Source organism: Bos javanicus, chromosome 1 (assembly GCF_032452875.1).
Source record: "Bos javanicus breed banteng chromosome 1, ARS-OSU_banteng_1.0, whole genome shotgun sequence".
NCBI lineage: Eukaryota > Metazoa > Chordata > Mammalia > Artiodactyla > Bovidae > Bos > Bos javanicus.
In genome coordinates, this window is record NC_083868.1 from 139,975,164 (window position 1) to 139,996,279 (window position 21,116).

General features: G+C 46.4%; 1 protein-coding gene across 1 annotated transcript in view; it reads right to left on the reverse strand.

The window, feature by feature from the left end:
- Positions 1 to 991: 991 nt before the first annotated feature.
- Positions 992 to 21,116, reverse strand: part of DSCAM (DS cell adhesion molecule) — a 696,196-nt gene continuing 676,071 nt past the window's right edge. The window contains exons 31-33 of the mRNA XM_061425997.1: positions 20,071 to 20,268; positions 18,254 to 18,556; positions 992 to 1,996 (exon numbers count right to left, since the gene is read on the reverse strand). Coding sequence (XP_061281981.1) covers positions 1,644 to 1,996; positions 18,254 to 18,556; positions 20,071 to 20,268 — 854 coding nt within the window. The 3' untranslated portion in view covers positions 992 to 1,643. The remainder of the gene's footprint in view (positions 1,997 to 18,253; positions 18,557 to 20,070; positions 20,269 to 21,116) is intronic.

The following is a 21,116-nucleotide window of genomic DNA, read 5'->3' on the forward strand; positions in this document are numbered from 1 at the left end:
GCTGGCACCAGCCTAGGTTGGTGGCTTTAGGGGAGCCTGTAGAGACTATAAAGGGAGGGAAGGTATTTGTGCAGTCTGCTACCTGGGCAACTGAGCAGTCACCAGCATTTGACCAAGTTTTCTGGTCAATGCCTAACCTCTGACATGAGACCTAAGAGAATCTGGAGTGGGGAATGTGTGTGTTGGGGGTTCTTTCTAAAGTGTACTATAAGAAGAAAATGGCTCATACTATTTAAGAGTATGTGTTCTGTTAGGATGAACCACGAGGTAAATAATTTAAACTGAGAGGAAGGAAAAGAGTTAGATTTCAGCAGAGCACCACTTACTCTTGGACTTGTTTTCTCTGGGTGCAGAGGAGAGAGTTAGAGGAACAGACACTAAGATGTTCTACTGCACAATTAGATACTGGTCATGCTGGTGACAGGACAGGTCCCTGAGGGTTGGCCCCCTCCTGCTCCAATATTCCTTCCTCCAGCGAGCTGGGACCAACCGTGGGACTCCAGAGTGAGGGTCTGCAAACTTTTCCTATAAGCAGTCAGGTGGTGAACAGTTCCAGCTTTGCAGGCCATACCATCTCTGTTGTAACTGCTCAACTCTGCTATCATGGCATGAAACATCCATAGACAAAATGCAAGCAGTGTGAATGATTGTCTTCCAATAAAACTCTATTTGTAAAAACAGCAGTGGGCTGGATTTGTCCTGCAGGTCATAGTTTGTTGATCCCTGGTCCAAACTGAAGGGCCAAGTATCATTGGAAGGTAGGGAGCAGAGCATGTGAGGGTGCTCAGAATACCTGGCCAGCCTCTCATGAGTACTCAGACTCACTGCATCTTCTGTGTTCTTCCCCACTGTCCTGCAGAGATCAGAGTCTTGGAATCCACTCTAGTTTATTAAATTGGGTTCTGAGTCCAGCCTGGTGTTTGTAAACTCAAGCCTCCCTAGGAAGGAGGATCCAGCGATCAGTAGGAGACAAGAGAATCAGACATCGAAATAAAGGCAGACCACCTTTCTTTTTTATTTCGCTTAGACAAAATGCAAAGAGTGTCTCATTAAATTAAAAAAAAATAAACCAAAAAGAAAACCAAAACAAATTGATTCCCCCCACCCCTTCACTGACGGTACTCATTCTAAGTAACAACAGAAGGAGGTCAAATCGGGGACCCAGTTTCTAATGCGAAAGAAAGATGTGCAAACATGACGAACGTTTCCCCAGCCCCCAAATCAAGGTTCCTTTTAAATTCACAAAGAGGGTTAATTTTTTTTTCCTGTTTTGTTTTGTTTTTTTTTTTCCTTTTGAATCTTGTGTGATAGAACTTCCGGTCAGAAGGTTGAATGAGTCCCCCATGCACTTTGTAGAAAATCAGTAAAAATGCAATAGCCCGTGAAGATCATAAAACTGGACTTCTTTCCCAAAAAATCAGATGCCCAGACAGATGGATCTCACACTCAGACAGAAAAAAAGCAGGAGAGTCTTTGCACTGTCTGTGTTTTTTTTTTTTTTTTTCTCTCTCTTTCTTTTTTTTTTTTTTAATATATTTTGGCAATTTTCTTTCATTATAAATATTGGAATTCCGTAAAAAAAAGGTAGCTTTGATTGACTTTGTTAAACCGTATTTACAACCGCTGTCCAGTCATGCCGTTGGTTATACCAGGGTGTAGGATTTGGCATAGGGATTGTTGCCTTTCAAATGGCCCCGTGAGTCCAGCAGCGATTCCTGGGAGCTGCTCATCTTGGCTGCCTGTCCCAGCTCTGCCCCCTCGCGCTGAGGTAATGTGGCCACAGCCCCCTGCTGCCACTGCTGTCCCTCCCTCGTGGAGGCCGTGGAGGAGGCTGCCTCCATGGGGATGGGCTCAAGGACCGGGGGGCGTTTCAGGGTCCGACTTTTCTGGGGCTCCAAGCATGCCTGCCCTAAGCTCGGGTCCCTGCTTGTGCCTGGACCACTTCGGTTCAATAAGAAGTCCATTCGAAGGTATGGAGGCAAGTGGATGAGGTCACCTGGAAGGAAATGCAGAGGATTAGGTGGGCTCTTCAACTTGGTCTATAGATGCCTGGTGACCCTGTGCATATGTGATGGGCCACTCAGGGTTTAGAGGTGACTGTCACCACGCCCTCTGGGTGCCTTTCCCAAGACCCTTGGTCAGAATTCCTACAAAGGCATCATCTTCACCCCCCCACCCCCTACCAGACACAAGGAGAGCTGGCTTTTGTACAGCTTGTTGACTTTAGCCGTAAAAGTCATACTTAACCAGAGAAACAGAGATCTCAAGGTACTTTGAAAGAAAAACTTAGGCTAAAGGTAGCAGTGTATGCTGGATATAAATGGCGACAGGCCAAACCCTGGATACAGTGGGCAGTGCTTAGGAGAGTGCGGGGCTTGAAGAGGGAGGCAGGGCTGCTGAGCAAAGAATGATGGCGTCTCAGCACCTCCATGGAATTATGTGACCTTGGCCGTCATTTAGCTACTGGTTTCTATGATTGCTTTTGGTGGAAATCCCAGAGTACATGGCCTCCTTACCAGGCTTTGCCTGCCTGCTAAAATGCTTGTGTCTTTCTGTTTCAGTCAGTGCCATGTAGAGAGAGGAAAACAGCTTAGAGTGAGTATCAAGGTTTCTACTTCCTTCTCAGGACCACTCATTTTGGCTTCTATGGTGCTAGGGAAACAACCCTCTTCAAGAGAACCTGCTGCAGGGAGAATCCAACTGCAGAATCCAACTTCTCCCCCCTCGCTAGACACTGAGGTCTCCTTCTGGACTGCTTCCAGCACTGCCTGAGACCACAGGTTCTCTTGATGACTAATCCTGTTGATTTGGGGTTTCCCAGTGAGAGGTTTGCTCAGGGCTTCCCCATTGCCTGGCTGCAGCTGAGACTCTCCCTGCCCACCTCCTCATTCCCCTTCTCCTCTCACAGGTGTCACACCCACATCTTAGTCTGTGGACTTTCTTTGCCTGCTTCTGCTGTAACCGAGCAGGACACTATGAGGCCTTACTGCAACATACCCTGGCCATATCCTCTGCCTGCCTCTTATTTGTAGAAAAACTTTAGCTTCCATGGCCTTGCCCAAATTCCAAAGAATAAATTTAGTCAGAGAAATAAAATGCAGAAACAAATAACCACAGTCAAGCAAGACAAAATAATAACAGTTTAGCCATCAATCAAAGCAAAGGACCTTTACTTCTTTCTCAAGGGCTATAGATAATGTTTTCAGCTGTATCCTTTGAGCTGTTTTGCAGATATTGAAACCCCCATCAGGTAGAAGAGGTTAATTGTACACTGACCACAAGCACATAAATCCCTGACCAGTTAGAAGGTTGATGATGTTGATTTCCTGTGACCTCACCACCAACCACAGAAGAATGTCCACAAGCTGATTATGTATCCAAAATCCTCTCCTTAGCATCTAGACCTGTTTTTCTGTATAATTTCTGAGCATAACCTGGGTTTGGGAATTTGGTTCTTTGGGACATGAGTCCACCTTGTCCCCAGGTTTGCCAGCTTCCTCAGTAAAGCTATCTTTTCTTTGGCCAACATCTGTCTCTTCGCATTGGATTCTTGAGCAGTGGGAAGCTGAACCTGAGCTTGGTAACACTGCTTCTTTTTTATCTCTTTATTCTTTGCAAGAATGCCTCCTGAAATCCCTTGCATATATAATATGCCTTGGCTTCTGCTTCTTGGAAAATCTGAACTGGCACAGCTACCATCACCATCAACTACAGCAACTGTTCTTTGAAAGTTGGACTGTGCCTCTAATTGTCACGTTCCATGCTTCTTAGCACCTCTTATCACTTCTTCCTTCTATAGAACTGACAACACCTCATGCAGTTGATCTTTCTTTTCTCAGAACTCTCAGCTTCCATGTCACTGTGCTTACCCAGAGCTCTTCTTGCACCTCGGACTGACACTTGACAATCCTTTCCTGGACCCTGTCCTCCATCCATCCTCAAGTACAGGGTTTCTCCAGTGGCCTGAGCTCAGTCCTCTCTTTGGGGCTCAGCCCTCATCTAATCTCATTATGAATAGCTCTCACATCCATCTTTTCCTTTTGCTCTCTCTCTTTTGAGCCCTAGACTTGAATTTTAGATGCTTTGCTAAATATTTCCACATGACTGTCCATTATGAATTTTAAATGCCACAGTCTATAAACCCAGTTTATGAAGGCCAGCCCCTATTCCCAGACTCATTTCCAAAGGCCACTTTCTCCTTTGTGCCCAATCGTTTTAAATGTCATTCTCATCTTACCAGAAATTGATGCTTGAAACCTCAGATATTGATACCTCCTACCCAGGTTAATTCTACTTGAAATTAATTCTACTTCTATCTGTTGACTCATTTTTGGTCCTATCTTTACAACCCTGGTTCAAGTCTTTAATACATCTTGTAGGTTTCCTAAATGCATGAGAACGGTTTCAGCCCAGTCACTAGACATGCTTTGCAAACTACATCCTCTAGGCTTGAGCTGGACTGAAGCCTGGATCTGATCTGCAGGCAGTTTAGGAACAGTGTTCATTGTGTAGCCTAGCACTTCCAATTGTTCTCACTTTGAGAAGCAAACAGACAAGGTATATTTGTGCAACACACTGGGATGAGTGCAGTGGGCTTTCCCTGGCCACACTAGGGGCAAGAGGCTCACCTGTAACTCCTTCATGGCATACCTGGTGAGCAACTCTGGTTAGAAAATGGCCTGGGGGCAGGCAGTCCTGGAGCTCAGAGACCAGGTGGGAGAATGTGCAGGTGAGGGAGCCATGATGGTGGGCTGAGCACCAAAGGGAAATGAGAGTGAACGAGATTGTGAAATATGGAGGAGGCTCAAGGAGAGGGCTCTGGGAATGACCACAGGTGGGACAGGTGAAAAAGGAGGAAGAGTCAGGGATGACTCCCTTCCAAGTGTCAAGATCAGGAAACCTGGGCAGACAGCAGGACCATTCATTCATCGCACAAAAACTGTCTAGGAGAAAAATCACATTTTGGTGGGAAAAGACTGTGGGTTTTGTTTCAGACTTGCTGAGTTTGATGTGGTTGGGGACACCGCAGGGGAGATCTTAGTAACGTATCTAAGGTATAAGTCATTCCTTAACTTTCTGAATTGAAAATAATTGGCAATTCTTGTTTCTTTTGCTTCAAAATATTCCCATCTTTCCATGCCTTCCTCAGCCAACCCCTTGTTTGGAGCCTCCTGTGTCTGGCAGGGCTGCTGTGAGCTGGTTGTGGTACTGACAAAGAAGTGAAGTGTATGCAGTTAGACAGTGACTTCAACCCCAGAGGAGCCTGGTGGGCTACAGTCCACAGAGTCAAACAAGACTGAGCACACATTCTCAACCTGCCTCCACCCCCCCACACACCCACACCCACACACGTAAATCCCAGAATCTTTGAAATTGAGGTTTACTCACTGAAAGAGAATAACCATTTAAACAGCAGGGAGAGAGTGCTCAATGGTTAGGAGAACTAGAAACAAAAGCAAGATAGGCTGCAAAATTACTGGAAAATTCATTTTGCACAGTATAAATGAGCATAAGGATTTTCAAAATGCTTTGGCTTTTCTTAAGATTTTTTCCCCCAGGATAAGAGACATGATGACCTTATTTCTGGGAAATTTACCAAGTTGATTTCTGAGTCCTTGCATTACACTGTCATGTTATTTGGTATTTTTGAAGCAAGAATCCACTTAACATTTTCCCACTGGCTTTTTCAGGATCTCATGAAGTGACAGTGAGTAATTATATATGATCTCATTAATATTTTTAGCCTGTATTCCACTAAGACAGCCCCAGGACACCTTGGTTTTGGCTCACTGAAGTCAAGGTACTTTTAATTCAGTTCTAGCTTCATAGAGTGAACTGGATCAAAGGAAAGCCCAATAATAAATTCTTGACAATAAATTGTCCACGACACTCTTAGAGAAAGAAATGATGTAATTTGGCATTCTTGTGAAATGGGTTTTGGTGACTTGATGTATCTGGACTTTGACTTAGAAAAAATGGTGGCATGAATTTTACTGTTACAGACCCTAATGTTTAAGATATATCTAGCTGTGTATCAGCTTTAGTCCTGAAAAATAAAACTATTGAATTAAGAAAAAAAAATAAAACCATATGCCCCTAGTGCCTTTTTTGATGGTGATATTGAAAATTCTGTCTTCTTTTATGGTTGTGGATGTATTATTCAACCTTTTCTATTGTGGGCTAATTATTTGCAAACAAATATCATGAAGGCATTAACTGAGCTTTTATATTTTATGTCCTTAAAAAAAAAAACTGAAACAATTCCTTTGTAGCATGAAGAATATTTTTTTTTGCATGTGAATCAACATACCCTAATAAACTAATTTTGAAATTTTAATATACCCAATTTCCTGAAAGTGATCAGTTGTCTTCATTCCAGGAGTCCAATAAACACATTGGATTTAATTGGCTCTTTCATTTATTTACATAACTAATGTTATTTTAAAAATATTTTGTTCAAATGCTGAGAAATTGTGGAAGGCATTTACCTCCACGTTTCTTTTAAAATGTAGGTCAAGAGAGCCTTACGCTGTTTCTGTGACCCAACTGAATCTCGAGTACTTGGCATATTTGCAGTGCGTTGTCACAGATTCAGGAATGGGTCTCCATCTCAGCAACTCCCCACTGAATGAACAGGGCTTATTAAATCCCTAAAAAGTATTAGCATCTTAGTCCCAGCCGGATTGCAGGATGCTCACGAGCTTGATTATGTGGAACAAATGTGTCTGAAATCAAAAGACAAAGCCCTTGATACCTGCCCCCTGCCTGCAGAGGTTCCCACTTTAGATGGAATGAACAAGGTAGCTAGAAAAGCATGGTGAGAACTGGAAACCCTTCATAATGAAAACAGCTCAACACCACGTCTTTATGTACAAGGGCTTCTGTGTTGGCTTCTTACAGGCCTGCCAAGCATCTTTGAATAGTCAATATCTCTGAAAGATCCAGTTTTTCAGGCAAAAGCTTGATTAAGTTGTATGATGCTCTCATTAGCTCCTTTCGACAGTATATGTTTTCTGATTAGCACGTAAAGTAGCTCTTTCAACTGTGTGAATGCTGCAAATGAGCTCTCTTAATAATTCATGCACTGATGCGGAAGAAAGCACCAGAGTGATCGTGGGGAGTGCTGTTTATTAAAGATGCTTTATCGCCATTAAAACCCCACCCTTTGTGCTAGCCCCAGTTGTTTGCTGTGTACTCATTAGGCATGTCCGACTCTTTTGGGACCCCCTGGACTGTAGTTTGCCAAGCTCCTCTGACCATGGGACTTCCCAGGCAAGAGTACTGGAGTGGGTTGCCATTCCCTTCTCCAGGGTCTAATCACAGCACCAGTTAGGAAACTGGATTTTCTAATCGTCCGTCCATCTCTTAGGTTCTGCACATGTCTACAGATGCATGGACAACCAAGCACTTAGAGAGAAGCAGAATGTGAAACCGTCCTGACAATCTAGACACCCACACAGCTGCTTTCCTTGATCCCCGGCTCTCCATCCACCTGTTTCTCGTGGGAGGAACTAAATGATGTTTCTGCCAAGCCAAGCCACTTCAGTCGTGTCCGACTCTGTGCGACCCCACAGATGGCAGCCCACCAGGCTCCCCCGTCCCCGGGATTCTCCAGGCAAGAACACTGGAGTGGGTTAATGACGTTTCTAATGCTGGTGATTAAGGGTGAAAGTCTGGATAACATGGTGCTCAGTTGCTCAGTCACGTCCAACTCTTTGTGAGGGACTGTAGCCCGCCAGGCTCCTCTGTCCGTGGGATTCTGCAGGCAAGAATACTGGATTGGGTTGCCATTTCCTTCTCCAGGGGATCTTCCCCATCCAGAAATTGAACCTGTATCTCTTACGTCTCCTGTATTGATACCACTAGAGCTACCAACCACCCAGGGATCGAATCCCAGTCTCCTGCATTGCAGGCAGATTCTTTACCATTAGAGCCACCTGGAAAGCTCCTGAATGACACTGTCTGCATTTAATCTGATAGACTTAAGTCTGGGCTCAGTTTTCTTAATAATAAGAGCTGAATAAGAGCTGAATCCACCATAGAGTGCTGGAAGGAGGGTTTAATGAGATAATACAGGTGAAAGTTTTATTGTCATATGTCTCTCTTTCCAGAGAGTCTGACGTTACGGGGCTGGAAATCAGCCATGTGAATGAATCGAGAACTCTTCTTTTACTTTAGTTTCTGTCTTTTGTGCGTTGATTAATGTCCCCCCAAAGACAGGTCCATATGCCAACCCTCAGCATCCAGGAATGTGACCCGATTTGGAGAAAGGATTTTGTTGCAATTCAGTAAAGGATCTTGAGATAAGATCACCTGAATTTAAGGTGGGCCCTAAATCCAGCTACATATCTGCATGCATGCTCAGCTGCTTCAGCCGTGGCTCCCTGGACTGTAGCCCACAAGGCTCCTCTGTCCATGGGATTTCCCAGGCAAGAATACTGGAGTGGGTTGCTGTGCCTTCCTCCAGGGGATCTTCCTGACTCAGGGATCAAACCTGCATCTCTTAGGTCTCATGCATTGGCAGGTGGGTTCTTTACCACTAGCACCCCCTGGGTAGCCCTAGTCCAAAAACATGTGTCCCTATTAAAAAAAAAAAAAAACGGAAATAGAGGAGAATCTGAGGGACAAAAAGGGGAGAAGGCAGCGATTGGACTGATGGGACCATGAGCAGAACACCTGGAGCCTCCAAAAGCCAGAAGAGACAAGGAACAGATTATTCCCTGAAATTCCTGAGGGAGTACAACCCCACTGACACCTTGATCTCAGCCTTCTGGCCTCCAGAACTGTGAGAGAGTACATGTCTGTCCTTCTGAGCCACCTAGCCTGCCACGATTTGTTAGAGGTCACAGGGTCCAAACACAGAGGGTATTCCCAGCTGGGATGGGCTGGGGGCCTCACAGGATGCCTCTCTGAACATTTCTGCCATGTGGGACAGGCTCTGCCCCTTCCACCAAAGACAGGAGGGGCTTTCTCTTTAACGGTCAGTAACAGCAGCCAACATGCTTGTGGTTTCCACTGTCCCCAAGGTGTGCCTTCGGTGGGCTGTCCTGTCACCCATCTTTCTCTGCTGAGGCCAAGCCCTGGTCCCTGGTCCCCTGCTCCCTGGGGAAGCAGGGTCTGCCCAGTGGGTTGGGGGAGATTCCAGGAAACCAGACAACCCGTGCTGCCCAGCCTGGGTTGGGGGAGATTCCAGGAAACCAGGACCTTGAGGTTCACATTCACTTCTTTGGTTATAACTTCCCCTCTTGGCTCTCCTCTGGCCACCTCTCCACTTTCTCACTCCCTCTTTCTTGCTTGGTTTCCGTTGCTTCCCAGGTGGAGAATCCCATGGACAGAGGAGCCTACAAGAGGGCTATAGACCATAGGGTTGCAGAGAGTGGGACAAGACTAAAGCGACTTAGCACGCATGTGTTGCAAGTTTCATCCAGAAAATAAAAGGCATGGGGGTGGGGAGTAGAGCACAGTGAGCGCAGGTGGGAGGGGGTTAGGAGGCAGCTGAGTGCAGAGCAGGAGCCAGGCTGACCAGCTTCCAGGGGAGAGAGAGAGAGAGAAAGAGAGTGTGTGTGTGTCTGTGTGTGTGTCTGTGTGTGTGTCTGTGTGCATGTATGTGTGTCTGTGTGTGCACGCATGTGTGTCTGTATGTGTATGTGTATCTCTGTGTGTGTCTGTGCATGTGTGACAAGAGGACAGAAATGGGAGGGTATCAGAGAAAAGGCTGCATATTGAAAGGCAACGCTGGAGCTGTAGGAGAAAAGGACAGAGGCCGGCAGGAGCCCGGTGAAGGCTGGAGGGAAGGACCTGGGGACCTCAGAGCTCCCTTTCTGCCCACCTTCCTTCTTCCTTCCCTCCCTGCCCTGATCACCTGTCTGCCTGCAATTCCATCTCTTCTAGCACCTTCCCAATCATCTGATCCGTGTGAGCTACTCCCCAAAACCCAGTGGGAACCCAAAGATGGCCCTGGGGTCTGAGTCCTGCCTTGGCCCTGAGGACTGTCTCCACCCACTGGCTTTCATGGGTTCTAATTGTACGTCTGTGCTCCCTGCATGGTCATGCCCCCTGCTCTGCTCCTTAGGAGGATAATAGCCCTTGTGTCAGAGTCATGGAGGCGGGGAGAGTGGGGAAGGAGGTAAGAGAAGCGGGAAGAAAGAACGAGCTGCCCACCAGCCTGGTCAACATGGTGCTAAGATGGATGGGGCAGGGCAGGGGTGAGGTGGGAACGAGAAGGGCAGGGCCGGGGGAGAGGCGGACAGAGACAGAGAGAAGCAGAGAGATGGGGAGAGAGAGACAAAGAGATGAGGGCAGACAGAGGGAGAGAGGCAGGGAGGAGTGGGTCAGAGGAACACGGCCAGAGGGAAGCAGATGGACGTCATGGAGACATAGGACCCGGAGAGATGACTGTGAGAGACACAGAGCCACGTACAGACAAAGGTCAGGGGACAGTGAGTCACGGGACAGTGGCAAAGGCGTCTGGGTTATGATTGCAGCTGTGAGCCGGCCCTTGACCCTTGACAGTCCACCTGCCTGGGGGCCTCTGTGATACCTGGGCGTTGAGCCGCACCCTTCACCCCTGCCCTCCCCGCCGCTGGAGCCCAGGCGCTGCGCTGACTCATGCCCTGAAGGATGAGAGGCGATTTAGCCATTATTTCCAAGTTATGCCTTATTATTTGACATAATGGGCCATTTCTCATCCTCTCATCACTGCCTTCCGGGGTCGGTGCCACTAACATCCCCAAAAGTTCAGACTAAATAAGTTGGCATCCATTTCTCTCTCCGTAGTTAACTCTGCTCACTGGTGTGCAGATAACTCCTGGCCATGGGCTGCAAGCCAGCACAGACTCCCCTGGTGACCCATCCCAACATCCATCAGCAGATGTGAGCTCAGAGAGTGTCATCCACCACCCCTGGGGCCCTCAGCCCTGCTTGGCCCCACTGTGCGAAAACTGCTATGTTACACTTGCCTCTTTTTACCTGAAAACCGGGACACCCCACCCCCTCACCCCCCACACCGCACCCCACAGCTGCCTATCAGGAAAGCAAAACCTCCTGAACCTTCTCTATCTGTTTAGATTCACACATGACATTTGAATGCACTTTAGCTTTGGAAGAAAATGGCAAAATCATTCCCAGCACAGAACGAGAATGGACCAACTCAGGAACTCTGTAATGGACTTGCACTCTGTGAATCTGGCTGTTATAGGGTTCTGGCCACTTGTCACACACACCCTGGGAAAAGAAAGTCTACAGTCGAGAACAGTGGTTCTCAGATGAGGGTCATTTTGCCCTCCAGGGCATACACAGCAATGTCTGAAGCTTTTTGGAGATGTCTTGGTTGGTAGGGCAGCTGCTACTGGCTTCTAGACCAAGGCCAGGGATGCTTAGCATCCTGCCATGGCCAGGCTGGTCCCAACCACAAAGCTTCACCCAACCCCAGATGTTAATGGCACTGCTGTTGAGAAGCCCTAGCTTAGATGGTCTAAGCTCTGAATTCCAAGTGGTCCTTATTTCACTTTAGTTTTATTTTGTGCTCAGTCGCTCAGTTGTGTCTGACTCTGTGACCCCATGGACTGTAGCTTGCCAGCTCCTCTGTCTATGGAATTCTCCAGGTAAGAACAATGGACTGGGTTGCCATTTCCTCCTCCAGGGGATCTTCCCAATGTGGCAGGTGCATTCTTTACCACTGTGCCACGTGGGAGGCCCTAATTTTACTTTTAAAGCATTGGATTCAATCAGAATAAGGAATTGTACTCCTCTGTCCCTCCTACTCCACAAGGAATTACAGCCTCAGTTTGTCATGGAGAAAAGTAAGGGATGTGCCTGATGGACCAGCAATCAGAAGGTCTGTGTCCGACCTGCCCTGAAGAGGTGGGAGCTCAGAGCTATGGGCAGGTATGAGTAAGAGTGGGCTGAAATCCTGCCTTGAAATACTGCATCTGTTCAAGTAGTTCTGTGACCCCTGCGAGCTTTAACTCTTACCTATACAAGGGAAGGGCTTCCCAGGTGGTGATAATGGTAAAGAACCCACCAGCCAATGCAGGAGACACAAGGGATGCGGGTTCAATCCCTAGGTTGGGAAGATTCCCTGGAGGAGAGCATGGCAACCCACTCCAGTCTTCTTACCTGGAGAATCCCATCAATAGAGGAGCCTGGCGGGCTATACAGCCCAGTGGTTTGCAAAGAGTTGGACACAACTGAAGCAACTTAGCATACATGCATAAAAAGGAAATGTGTCTGATCATTTCTAATGAAAATCTTGAATCTTAAAAGAGTCTTTCTTATGCTCTGAACTATCTCATCTGTGAAAACTGGTCAAGCACTTTTGAATTAGAAGTTTAGGGATAAAAAAGGGACAAATGAATGCATTTGGGGGAGCCTGGAACTCCAAGGCACGTTCCAATAGCTTTCTTCTCCCTGCTGGACAATTCTTTATTTGTCAGCAAGTGTGAGAACATGTGCACGCTTTCACACAACACTCATGCAGAATGACAGTGAAGCAAGGTCCCTGTGGGCTCCGGTCTCCTCTGGGGACACATAAAAAGGAACTTTCATCAGCCTCTAACAAGGTTTGATGTCTGTGCTTGGATGGAGCTGGAGATTGATGCAAAAGTAAGAAGTCAAGGATGCTTACCTCGACTTCTGGCAATTTCACTTAAAAACCACACAGACTTGCAAGGACACTACAGCATCAAAGAGCTCCTTACAAAGGGGAGCCTGAAGTCTGCCCACACCCAAGCCCGACCAGATCTAACGCTTTTCCAGTTTAATATTAATGCTGCAGTGGTAATGAAAACTCGTAAACAAACCCCTCTTGGTAAATGAATCTTCACTCCCAAACAGCAACCAGGAACAACTCTAAATAAGTAATGTGAGCTGGATACCAGAGGTCCCGCCCGCAGATTCTGTTACCATTCTTGGCTTGTACCTGGGAGGCTTCATGCATTTTTAAGGGCTCATCATTATTGCGATCCTCCTACTTGCTGGCGAACTTTTCAAAACCACACTGAGGTATGAAGTGGAGCTTAAGTTTGTCCGTGCTCATGGTTCTTCTGAAATAGAATAGTTCTGGATAAAAAGCAGGACTGGAAAATCTGCTTAGAGGATAGGCAACCTGGGAACTCGCTGTTGGGGCATTCAGAGACCCTAGTGGGGAAGGGACCTTGAGGGTCAAAGGCAGCTCCAGCTCCCACGTGACACCCTCAAGGACCCCCCACACAGGGGTGTATCCCTTACTCTGAAAGCAGGACCAGTTGTGGAGTGGATGCCAGAAAATACAGGCTGGAGGAAAGGAGGGAGGCGTCGAGGTTGGGTGGGAGAGAGCAAGGCTACCTCTAGAAGGATGGAGGCCAGGGACCTGAAGCCTTGTATGTGTGTGTGTGTGCATGTGTGTGTACGCACATGTGGGTACATGGCTGCATGTGCACACAACAACAGCTGGGAACAAGGCCAGGCTTTACAGGGGATGTGACCTGAGAAGAGGCTGGCTGGTCTTTCAGGTGGGAACCCTGCCTTTCACTCCACACTCTTCTCTTTTGTTAAACACACACACTCAGGAAAGCATGAGGGATGGGAGGAATGGATCCTAAAACTAAAATCCCCAAACTGCTTTGTATAATTGGTTACTCTGAGAGCCAGCAAGTTGGAGGCAGGCAATGGCCATTTCCAATCAAGAAAACTTCCACTTCATTCATTGTGGCGGAGGAGCAGGGTCAGGGAGCCAGTCAAGGAGGTGCAGACATTCAAGGCTGGAGCCTTGGTGTCCACCTGCAGAGATCAGAAGGGGTGAGGGTACTGCCCCTGCTGCTGGTGGGGCCAGGTTGTATTAGGTTGCAAGTTTGAAACTTTAAATTGATTTAAGTAGCTTCCTGCAGTGGCATCTCTTGACTGCATAGGATAAGCATCATGAATAAAGAAGCAGCAGGAATTCAAGAACGTCAGAAACTGGCTCCTGGTGCTACCTGAAACCAAAAATTGGTACTGTAACCGAAGTATGAGAGCCACCTTGACCAAGAGGAAAAGACACTGTTAAACTTTCCAGCTGCTTCTCGGAGAAATAGAAGCTTTGTTACCTTTGTTTTAAAGTGTAAAATGTATGTTAGTCACTCAGTCATGTCTGACTCTTTTTGACCCCATGGACTGTAGCCCATCAGGGCTCCTCTCTGTCCATGGAATTTTCCACGCAAGAATACTGGAGTGGGTACCCATGCCCTCCTCCAGGGAATCTTGCTGACCCAGGGATTGAACCCAGGTCTCCTGCATTGCAGGCAGATTCTTCACCATCTGAGCCACCAGGGAAGCCCCAAAGATAGAAATAGCCATGCCTTATTGAAGAAAACAAAAGTTACAAAACTTGCATTTGATTTGAAATACATAAGTCCTAAAAAGGCAGAAAATTCAAAACTCAGATGTGTTAAAGATGTAAAACTAGATTTTGATACCTGCCTTGGTAGTAGCTGTCCACATTTCATGGGGAACTACCCCCACTGGTGGAAGAGAGTTTGTTTTGACTTAACGAGCAAGATTAGAAAATAAATCACTTTGTTTAAAGTTAGGCTGGAAGATGGAGTAGACTTAAATGTACTCTTTTATTTTACTAATAATTTCTAACAGTTGTAATATTTGAATCAATTGGCCAATCTTTTCATCATCACAATCATCATATATTAATTCATTCAATAACATTTATTAAGCAACTACTATACATCAGACAGTGATAGGAGTATATATTCAATTAATTAAGTCAGTTGAAAATAATTCTTGGACACTTTTTATGCTGTCCCATATCTGATAGGCACTAGGGGAAAAATAAAGGTAACTAAGACATGTTTCCTATTTTCCTGCAGCCACAGTCTGGCCAAATTCATTTTTAACTTAATCCTGATTTGCAAAGAACTTAAAAGCTTGGGATTATAAATGGAGAAAAAAAAAAAAAGCTCATCAAAAAAGAACTGATGGCAAGGAAACAGATATCCAGAGACTTGGATGACTGATAAGCATTCAGAAACATGAGGAAACACAGGTAAATAATTTGGTTTGAAAGACCTGCTCAAGGAACTGCTAATTTTGACAGTCTCCAGTCAGCAGGATACTACATTGTAACTTTGGGTTTTGTGCCCAGTGTTTAATTTAGTTCCATTATAAAGGAGATACAGGAAGGCTTCCAGAGGATAACGTATTTTTCTAAAAGCATATCAAATGTTCAATGATAATTTTGGCATCTAGAGTGGACAACACAGTTTGTGGACATTAGAATTCAGGTGAATTTAAAAGCTTATTCATACCTAAAGTTATAAAATCATTTTAGTCTAAATAGTATATAAAGGGACTTCCCTGGGGGTCCAGTGGTTAAGAATCCACCTTGCAATGCAGGAAATGTGGGTTTGGTTCCTGGTCAGGGAACGAAGACCCCATGAACTGTGGAGCAACTAAGCCTGAGTGCTATAACTACTGAGCCTGAATGCCACAACTAGAGAGTCTATGAGACTCAGCAAAAGATCTCACCTGATGCAAGGAAGATCCCACTCGCCACAGCTGAGACCCAACACAGCCAGATAAATAAATAAATAATTTAAAAAATGAGATTAAAAAACAATATATAAATAGTGTATATATTATGACATAGTACATAGTACCTTCTCTAGCTTTTCTCAATTGTTCTGATGGATCCAGGCAACAATCTCATGAAAATGGTTTAAACATTTTTTAATATGAGTCAAAAAACACTGAACAACAAGTCATCAACAAGACACAAACCTTTAACTATTTCAAGACCTGCGCACATACTTAGTGCTCCTCTGGGGGCTTGCTGTGTGTAAGGCGAAGTGTGGTGTGTGTCTCAGATGGCAATGTGAAGTACTTAACTGCTGCTCAAGTTGTGCCGGACTCTTTGCGGCCCCATACACTTAGCATGCCAGGCTACTCAAATACTGGAGTGGGGTGCCATTTCCTACTCCAGGGGATCTTCCCAACCCAGGGATTGAATCTGCATCTCTTGCATCTCCTGTATTGGCAGGCAGAATCTTTGCCACTGCTTTACTTTTATCTGCCAAATATGGATGCCATTTTCTTAATTTGCCTTACTAGAAATTACAATGCAATATTAAGTAGAAGCGGTGAGAGCAGACATCTTCATCTCATTCCTGGTCTTAAGGAAATAGTATTTATTCAATTTTTCACCATTAAGTATGATGTTCGCTGTTTCACATACATGCCCTTTCTCAAGTTGAAGGAATTCTCTTTTATTCTTACTTTGTGGAGTGTTCTTATTTTTTTTGAGAAAAACGTTGGGTTTTGTCAAATGCTTTCTCTGCCTTGAATGATCGTGTATCCACCCCCCCCAATTCTGTTAATATTAATGATTTTATATTGAACCACCCTTGAATTCCTGAGAAGTCCCACTTGGTCACAGTGTATAGTTGAACTGGTAGACACATAAATGAGGTGGATGCTGTCCAGGAATCAAGGGCCACGGAAGGAAAATAAACCAAAGGAGGAAAGCAGGGGTCGGGGGCAGCACCTCACCCTGAGACCATCACTGGGGTCACTGTGGGAGCCCTAACAGCACGTCAACCAGGCAAGACCCAAGCGACCACTACTGCTGCTGACATCTGCATCAGGCAACACACAGCTTACACAAAACCCAGATAGTGGGCGTCTATGTCATCCCCATTTTACAGATGAGCCAACTGCAGCTCAGCAAGACTAAACAAAAGGCCAGAGGCTCATTTTTCTCCTCTCCTGTCTTCCTCAACCTCAAGCTGTACAGCCTCAAAAAAGTCATGATATTTATCCTACACTTGCATCTGCCTTGCAAATAAATGCCAGCAACAAAAAGTCCTTTGGATAAAAACACCCACCGATAACAACATCTCCCTGAGGAGGTAGACAGCACAGAAATAAATGAAGCCATCATTCTTGATAGTTGGCTGGTGTGGATCTTGACTCGGTTTGGGAGATTAGTTGCTGGATAGACAATTTTTATTTTATATATTTTTATGCATTTCTAAAGCTTATTTCAGCCTGGCAGACTGCTGAAAAGCCCAGAGGAATCATGGTGATTTAAAATGGATATACATTTTTGAAATAGAACCAATAAAGTGGCTCAGAAAATAGGAAAATGAGAAATAAAACTGGGTTCAACAAGAATGGATTAGCCAGTGCACAAAGTCAAATCTATAGACAGGAACTTCAGGGTGAAAAAGGAAAAAGGATTTTTCAGATGAGAACTACAACTGGTTGCCATGGTTTGGATGCAGTCTAAAGATGTGTTTAATTTGCCCTGTATGATGATTTGCACAAATCTGAGCAAACACTTGAAAACTGTGAGTCTCCATATAAAACCCAAATATCTGTCTCCCTTTGAGAATCTCCTCTTACAGGCCCCCATTTCCACTCAGGATCAGTTGGCAGGAGTTTGCTGGAGTCCTTTTCCTCTACAGTCACTGAACTCTTGAGTTCTCCATGTCTCTATCCCTCCCTTTGCTCTGCTCTTCACCCTCTTCACTCATTCACAGGATCTGCCAGGCCCTGCAGGCCTCAGGGTTTGCAGCTTCTACTCACTCTACTGATCAAGGCAGACACCAACGTATTGCCAACCTGATACCAGCCATTTACTGTCATTTTGGGCGACTCAGTGAAGCCAATTTACAGAGGCTGGCTCACTGGTAAGACTGCTGTCCTTCTAAAACCCTCACCCCCAATTTTCAATACTTCTCAAGCAGCAGAGAACTCCCTTCTTAGACCCTGGGCTCCCAGAGCTTTGTGATCACTTGACTGACAGTATATGGCAGAAGTGCTGCATCAGTTTCCAGGCCCAGGCTTAAGGAAATGGCTATTTCCACTGTCCATCTCTTGGGACACTGGCTCTTAGACAGGAGGAAGCATAAGCCAGATCATGGAGAAACCTGTGTTGGGAGGACATGGCCAGAACCTACCCTAACTAACTAACCCTAACTAACCCTACACTAACCTACCCAGTCAGGTTAGTGACTGAACATGTCTTCTCCAACCTAACTGGGGTTCCCCATGGACACAGCTGGAATGGATATGTGTGTCCCAATCAAGCTCTGACTCAATTTCAGATTCATACATGAAATAAATGATCATTGTTGCTGTAAGCCTCTAGGCTTTGGGGTGGTACATGGTTCAGCAATCAATAAACAGAAGACTAGTCTAAACACCAACAAGGCTTTCACAGTGGAAGAGTGTGTCTTGGGAAGACGTGCTTCCCCGACACTGGTCCAGGCGTGTCTCGTCTCACCTGGCCGATGTGCCTTTGGAACTGCCATGTTCATCACTCGTCCTCCATCCTGAGGTTTGGGGGGAGAGGCGGTGAACCTGCAGATCCCTGACTCCGAAGGGGTGCTGGAGGTCAGACTGTCTGTGTACTCATTTGTCCCTGCCGTCAACTGCTCGGACGATGTGTCTGAGATGAAGCACTCCGTGATGGTGAACTTGGCGTGCCTCAGCTGCTCTTCCATCTTGGCGTGCTCGTAGGCCCTGGCCAGTTCTTCATAAGTGGAGGAGGCACTTTCTGTGGAGACCATGCTGCTTCGTGCTCGATCTGTGCCATGAAAAAGAGAAAACGAGATGATGAGTCGTCACTGGGAGTCTGCACTGACTGGGTGGTGATGGGGACCTGTGGCTGGTTCTCCCCACCACTGGGCAGCCGGACAGGAGTCCTGGGTCTTAATCTGAGGACTGCCTTTGTCACTGTGAGGCCACCTTCATGAGCCTCAGCCATGTGGCTTCAGGGCTTCAACTGACTTGCTGGAGGCACCTGTCCCCAGTATGGGACATTGCCATAGATCAGTAATACACCCCCCTGAAAACTTCTGCTTTTAATTAAGACAGCTGGCTTGTTGTTTAGTTGCTCAGTCATGTCTGACTCCTTGGGATTCCGTGGACTATAGCCCACCAGGCTCCTCTGTCCATGGGATTCTCCAGGCAAGAATACTGGAGTGGGTTGCTATTTCCTCCTCCAGTGGATCTTCCCAACTCAGGGATCAAACCCATATCTCCTGCATTGCAGGCGGATTCAAGACAGGTGGGAATGCAATATGCATGAATACGCCCCTCCCTGCTCTGCAAGTCTTCCTGGGCCACAGCGACACTTTCATTGTCAGGAACGATCTGAGCTCTGTGTTCAGCTCCTCTGGCCTCCGTGGGGCAGGAATACAGGCCAATCCTTAGCAGTGAGCATGTAACTGCATGGAATTGGTCACTAGGCAGAATCGCAGCTGAACCCTGGGGCACATCCTTTGTGTTTAAGGCTCACCCTTTATGGGGACCAGAGACCTGCCAGAACCTTAAAAGGTACATCTTGGGTAAGAGGACTCTCTAGATTTTAAACCCACTCAAAAGTTCTGAAGTCACCTCAGTGGAACTCTGAGGTTCTTGTAAGAGAAATAACTGCCATAAAAATAAATGTACGTGGTGATGCTCCACCTCTGGAAGACTATTTTTGAAGTATATCATCCAGAACAAAAGAAAATGAGTATGAAAATTTCCTACAGCTATTAAGTTTAGATAGAATTTCTTTTCAAAATTTTAGATTGGAGGGAGGGTGGGCAACCCAGTGCTATTCTTAGGCTCTGTCTTCCCTCTAGGGTGAGGTCTTGGCGAGTGGGACAGACAGATAATCAAGCCCTGTTTCATTGTCAAATGGATCAGCCATGTTCCCCATCCAGGGTGCTGTGACCTTGTCATGCAACTTCAAGTCCAGTCTTAATCCTGGAGATGGGAGTGGGCCACACACCCTCTCAAGGTATAATCAGGGTGATTGTAATCATGGGAGAACACTTAGAAACTTCTGTGTTTCTCTCAGCAGAGCAGGAGTGAAGGGCAGAGGGAGCAGTGTGAGTCTGAGATTCGGGATGCCTGCAACATAGATTCTTTTGGTTTTGCTTTGCGGACTTGGCTGGACCCTAGATTTGGCCACTGAAGTACAGCTTCATCGGTACCCGTCAGGTCAATGGTCCAGCAAGTTGAAAGTGACCTTGAAAGGGTGCAGGTAGGGCCCTGAAACTCAGAGTGTAGTCCTGCTCATTCAGGGAGGAGGCAGCAGGCAGGCCCTACCTGTGTCTTGTGAGGGGCTGACGCTGTAGCTGTCACTCTCCTTGTCCATTGAGCCTGCGGCCCTGGGCGTTGGCAGCCTCCAGTCGGTGGTGAGGGTGTGTGTTGAAACAGTGGGGTGGGGTCTGTTGAGGGTCCACTGGCTGGCATACCGGTTCCTCGCTGTGGGCCCAGCCTTGGCATTCCTCCTGGTGGTGGGATCTGGGAAGAACCAGAACAAAGTCTATGTTTGTCTTTGGGAGGGTGGTCGGCTGTGATCAAGGTGTGGAGTGGGGTGCTCCCGATTCAGCTCTATGATCCACTCACGCTGCCTCCGGGAAGCTCTCTCTGATTGCCCTGTATGGAGCACTGGTTTCCTTTCCCCTAGGGTCTGAAGCACTCATGTGATACTTAAGCACTTAAACAATCCCTGTAGAGAAAGAACATCAGATTTGGACTCAGGAGTTATGAATTTGAGTCTTACTCTGGGCTCGTAATAGTTTCATGATACCCCTCATATCACTTAAACTTCCTAAGAATCACCACCTTCTGTAAAAGGAGAGAGTTGGGCCGCGTATGCACTAATGGGGCTTCCTTGCTATAGTATTACCTCCAGGTATTCTTACAGGTTGAACTCTGTTCCCTTAAAAAGATTCATGCGTCCACATCTTGAGCCCGGAACCTCAGCTGGTGATCGTAGTTAGAAGTAGGGTCACTGCTTTTGCTATTAGTTCAGATGAGGCCAGACTGGAGTAGGGTGCCTTCTGGAGCTAACATAACTGGCGTCCTTACAAGACAAGGAGACGGACAAGGAGGAGAGGGTGATGGAGGCAGAGATCAACAGCCGCAGCTGGACTGAGGAGCTCGGAGACCACCACCACACACTGGGAAGGGGCAAGGAAAGGTCCTCCCCTACCAGCTTCAGAGGGGGTGTGGCCTGCTGACACGTTGATTTTGGACCTGTTGCTAGTGGGACTGTGAGAACATCAATTCTGGTTCTTTAAAGCCACACCAAAAAAGAAAAAAAAAGCCAGGCAGTTTGTGACATGTTTTTAACAGCAGCTCTAGGA